Source organism: Eublepharis macularius, chromosome 3 (genome assembly GCF_028583425.1).
Source record: "Eublepharis macularius isolate TG4126 chromosome 3, MPM_Emac_v1.0, whole genome shotgun sequence".
Lineage (NCBI taxonomy): Eukaryota > Metazoa > Chordata > Lepidosauria > Squamata > Eublepharidae > Eublepharis > Eublepharis macularius.
Genome location: NC_072792.1, coordinates 189353643 through 189358800, shown reverse-complemented (window position 1 = coordinate 189358800; position 5158 = coordinate 189353643). Strand labels below are relative to the sequence as shown.

At 56.7% G+C, this 5158-nt stretch overlaps 1 protein-coding gene across 1 annotated transcript in view; it reads left to right on the top strand.

Annotated features, from left to right (window-relative positions):
• Positions 1-1235: 1235 nt before the first annotated feature.
• The window catches only part of LOC129326438 (protein sel-1 homolog 3-like), a 17865-nt gene continuing 13942 nt past the window's right edge, over positions 1236-5158 (top strand). The window contains exons 1-3 of the mRNA XM_054974597.1: positions 1236-1409; positions 1566-1730; positions 2757-3191. Of these exons, the coding sequence (XP_054830572.1) occupies positions 1236-1409; positions 1566-1730; positions 2757-3191 (774 nt within the window). The remainder of the gene's footprint in view (positions 1410-1565; positions 1731-2756; positions 3192-5158) is intronic.

The window sequence follows — 5158 nt, the reverse complement described above, 5'->3', positions numbered from 1 at the left end:
CCGGAGTCGCAGGGATGGATCCTGCGGGGAAGGAGCAGCAGTTTCAACCGAGGAAGAGACCCGAGGGACTACCATTCGGGAGTCTCCTTCGCGCCCACCCCGAGCTACGGCTCTTCCTCCCAGCAGGGGCCCCACGAGCCCCGGACGCAAGATGCGCCCTGGACACCCTCCCACTCTCAGGCATCGCACCCGTACAACCACCAGGTCTATCCCCCTCCAGATCAGTCTAACGCATGGGGAGTATCTCAGGGCAACCACGAGGGCTACTTGGACCACGGCGGCGCGCCCCAGTCCAAGGACCCCCTCCGTTGGGAACTTTGGATGCACCTCAAAAAGCTCGGAGCAGACATGGAGCTATTCCACGGGAAGCCCACGTCTACTCTGATGAAGGCGATCATGGACTGGGAAGACCAGCAGCAGCCTCCGGCACTCCCAACGGCACCCCCTTGCCGCCTGAGCCCCCCTTCTCGGACACCCCGATAGCAGCCGTTCGGGAGCACTCGAGCTCCAATAACCCCTTCCGGGGAAGCGCCACCTCCACTGGCCAGGCCGCAGGGTCAGACTAGGGTCGCCCCGAGTCCCAGTCTCCCTCCGTGGGCATAGTCGCCAGGCTAAAGCCGGACACATGGGGGAGACCGACAGTGAAGGCAGGGATCGGGACTCCCGGGGAAAAGAAGAAGCCTGCCACCCTCCTTATAGATACCGGAGCATCACTTAATATACTCCGGCCCACCTTAGTCACAAAGGGAACCCAGACCCCTACTACCATGCAGCTCGCCGGTTTCGGAGGCGGCATGCAGGAATCCTCGGTCTGGCAGGACATCCCCCTCACAGTTGGGAACATGGCCACCCGGATTTCGGCATGCGCGAACCAGGGAGAGGACGATGGACTTTTGGGCATGCTGTTTTTCAGAGCTGAGGGACTGACGATTTACTTAGCGAATGGGCTCCTTTGGCGCATTCCAGGAGGCCCAGACTTTGTCAATGCCGTCCACCGGTGCGCCGCCCTCAAGGCCCCCCTGCCTCTCGCCCCCATCGCAGAAGACCCCTGGGTTCAGGATTTCCCCGAGGTTTGGGTAACCGACAAGGCCGAGTGCGGGAAAGTTAAGGGCGCTTGCATCCTAATCGAAGGGAAAGATCCCCCTCCCCAGAAGCAGTACAAATACCCCGCCGAAGCCGAGGCAGGGATAGCTAAGACAATAGAAGGACTCCTTAAGTGGGACGTCATACTCCCGATGCAGTCCATCTGCAACGCCCCGTTGTGGCCGGTCCTGAAAGCAGATGGAGTGACCTGGAGAATGACGGTCGACTTCTGCGCCCTAAACGCCACCACCCCTCCAGTTGCCCCGTTCGTGGCTAAATACAACGAGATCTTGACGGCCATTGCTGCTGGATCCCGGTTCTACTCGGTCATAGACCTGGCCAATGCTTTCCATTCCATCCAGTTGCATGAGTCTTGCTGGTATAAATTCGCGTTCACTTTCCGCGGCCAGCAATACGCATTCAAACGGACACCCCAGGGATTTCACTCCAGCCCCAGTATATGTCACGCCCACGTGGTCCAGATGTGGGAGCGCCTCCAACCTTCCTCGAGGCCCCACGTCCTGAGCTATGTGGATGACATCCTGGTCCACGCCCCCACGGAGGAATTAGCCCACCAAGTCACCCGGGAAGTCCTAGAGCTTCTCCGCGAGACGGGATTCAAGGCCAGCAGGGAAAAGGCCCAATTGGTTCAGACCAGTGTCAAGTACCTGGGTCTGACCCTGGGACCTGAGGGTCGCACCCCGGACGCCCAGCGAATGGAGGTCATTTCCAAGCTGCCTGTCCCCACCGACGTCCCCTCTCTCAGAGCTCTCCTAGGGACCTTTAACTTCTCCCGGGACTTCATCGAGTCCTTTGCAGATAAGGCTCGCCCCCTCTATGCTCTCCTTAGGAAGAACACCCCTTAGGAATGGGGACCTGACCAGCAGAAAGCCCTAGCCAAACTTAAACACAGCCTGGCCGCAGCTCCGGCATTAGCTCACCCAGACGTTGCCCAGCCATTCTACATTCAGTTAGCCGTTTCCGACAAAAGCATAGGAGCCACGCTCACTCAGCAGCAGGCAGGAGCCGCACGAGTAGTAGCCTATGCCTCTCGCAATCTAACTCCGGTAGAAACCAAGTTCAGCCCATGTGAGAAGACTTGCCTTGCCCTAGTTTGGAGCCTGACCCATTGGGAATTTATTATAGGAGGCTCCCGCACCATCGTGCAAACGACCCACACGCCCCTTAAGTACATACTCTCGGGCAAGATCCAGGACGGGCAGGTATCGAACGCCCGCATAGCGCAATGGACCTTGGCCCTAGTCAATTGTGGCGTAGAATTCAAGAAGGAAGCTACCGAGCCACCCGCCCCATATGGCCTTTTGGTAACCGGGACCGAGAATGAGTGCCCTCTAGATCCGCCACCGCATGTTGTCTGGCCAGTCACTTGGGGGGTCCCGCTAGAGGAAGCCCGGCTGAACGGCTTCACGTGCTGGTTCTGCGACGGCTCCTCCTTTCATGTCGGTGGCTCCCCTCGGACAGGCTATGGCGCAGTGCGAGTGAGCGATGCGTTCACCCTCAAGGGACCAGCCCACCCCCATTCCAGCCAAGCGGCTGAGGTGCAAGCGCTTCTGGCGGTGCTTGAATTTGAGCCCCCAGAGAGCCCCCTTGCCATTTACACAGACTCGGATTGGACGGCCAAAGCCGCCACGGTCTGGCTCCCGGTGTGGCAGAACCAAGGATGGAGAGCTAGCGACGGGAAACCCGTAGCCCACCTCCAGCTATGGCAGCACGCGGCCGTGCTCTTCCAGTCCCGCACGGGTCCCACACAAGTGACCCACGTTAAGGGGCACCAAAAGTCCAACTCGGAGACCGCATATTGGAATGACCAGGCAGACCTGGCCGCTAAAGCCGCCGCCGCTGAGAGCGCCCTTTTGCCAGAACCAGCCCCAGGCTTCCCCCTCCATCCTGTTACTACCCGGGCACGGGCCCGTGATCAGGCTAGGGAGCCAGCATGCACACTGGACCTGGCCCAGCTGCAAGCATCCGACCCCGAAGTAGCTAGCCTTCTAGCCGCAGGAGGAGACCAGACAGGAAGGCTAGCCATTAAGGAAGAAGAAGAAGGTGTAGTATGGGCAGTAGGTGCGGATGGCGAACGCCACTGGGTGGTACCGCTAGAAGTCAGGGCCGACCTGATTCAGTTTGTCCACAAGCAGGGACACCGAGGCAAGGATCTGACTCTGGAGAGGGTAAGAGAGGTCGGATGGTGGCCTGGCATGCGCACCGAAGTAGCGCAATGGGTAGACAACTGTCTGTCCTGCGCTATGGTCAATGCAGACCCCACCGGACCCAGAGCTCCCCTCCAGCATCAGAGAATTGATGGGCCCTGGGCTCGCATACAGATTGACTTTATCGGTCCCCTTCCCCCAACACCCCGCGGCAATCGCTACTGTCTCTCTGTCATAGATCCCTTCAGTAAATGGGTCGAAGCGTTCCCATGTAAGCACAACACCGCAGCCACCACAGCCAAACTTCTGTTTAATAATGTATTTTCACGATGGGGCACTGTAAGAGTCATGGATTCAGATTTGGGCTCACACTTCATTGGAGAAGTCACCCAGGAGCTTTGTAAGGCGCTAGGCATTCAACAGCGCTTTCACATAGCCGGCCACCCTCAGGCCTCCGGCGCCATAGAAAGAACCAATCGGACCCTCAAGGAGGCTCTCCGGAAGGTGGTTCGCTCCTCCGGGAGAGACTGGGATGAAAAACTCCCCATCATTCTAATGGCCATCAGGGGCACCAACGCAGTTCACGGACTTACGCCCCATATGGTCATGACAGGACGGAAAATGCAGCTCCCAGAAGCCTTCTGGCTAGACACGCAGCTCCCTTCCGACATGCAGCCCGTAGTAATCAATGATGCATGGGTTCAGGACCTAATCTCGTCAGTACACGCCATCCACATGCAAGTGGCCCAGAAGTTAGGTGTAGCACAGAAAGACATGGACCGCAAGCTAGGATGGGTCAGGAACCCAAGACAGTGGGAGGAAGGACAGCTCGTTTTATATAGGAAGTTCTCACAGAAGGCCCACTCGCTAGCAGCCAAATGGCAAGGCCCCGTCCCGATTACAAAAAGGATCTCCCCAGCAGTCTACCAGGTAGCCATTCAGAGAAAGACAGGAGGAACTTGGCTCAAATACTTCCACGCTTCCCAACTGAAGGAATGGAAAGGGAAGCCGCTCCAAACACCCCCGCCGGTGTATGATTCTGGGGGAGCAGCCGCCAGCCCCATCCCTCTCCGCCCAGTAGTTCGCCAGATATCCCTTCACCCTGGGCCGGAGATACCCTGTGTTCCTCTAGATCAAACCTTTGTTGCTTTAGTATAGAAAAAATCAGAGTATATAAGTGTTAAGAGTTTTTTTCAGTTCTGTTCTTCAACCTTCATAGGCGGGCCCCATAGTTGGGACCCTTGGGGGAAAAACAGCCCCATCCCTCTCCGCCCAGTAGTTCGCCAGATATCCCTTCACCCTGGGCCGGAGATACCCTGTGTTCCTCTAGATCAAACCTTTGTTGCTTTAGTATAGAAATCGTCATGGTGAGTTGCTATATAATGAAGCCATGCCAGGGGGGGGAGACATATTGAAGTTATAATGAAGCCATGCCAGGCCTTCCAAGTGAGGGCAACCCGAAATCACCCCACGCCCGTGTGCTTTGCTTTGTGTGTTTTTCTTTCTTTTAACCAGAAAATTGGGGCCTCCCGAGGGAGTCCCTCCAAAAATTGTTCCTAGGAAAAAATATGGTCTGCTGAAATACATAGATGAGGTTCTGCAAAAAAGCAGAGGGAAAAAGGCAAAGCAAAGCAAACCATCATAAAACATACCTTCAACCCTAACCACACCTACTTAAAAATAATTTCAGAAAAATTAGATGAAGGTCTTCGTTAGCAGTAGCCCTTATGGTCACCGAGAACCGCTCTCTAACAAAACAAACGGCAAGGCCAGGCCAAGCCGGACCGATAGCTCTCAGCCCGCAAAATAAGTACAACCCGCCACCGAGCAAGGGACACCTGGAGGCCACATAGTCTAGGCACCCAGGCACCCTTGGGGCGAGTTTGCATAACCCCGCCTAACGCACA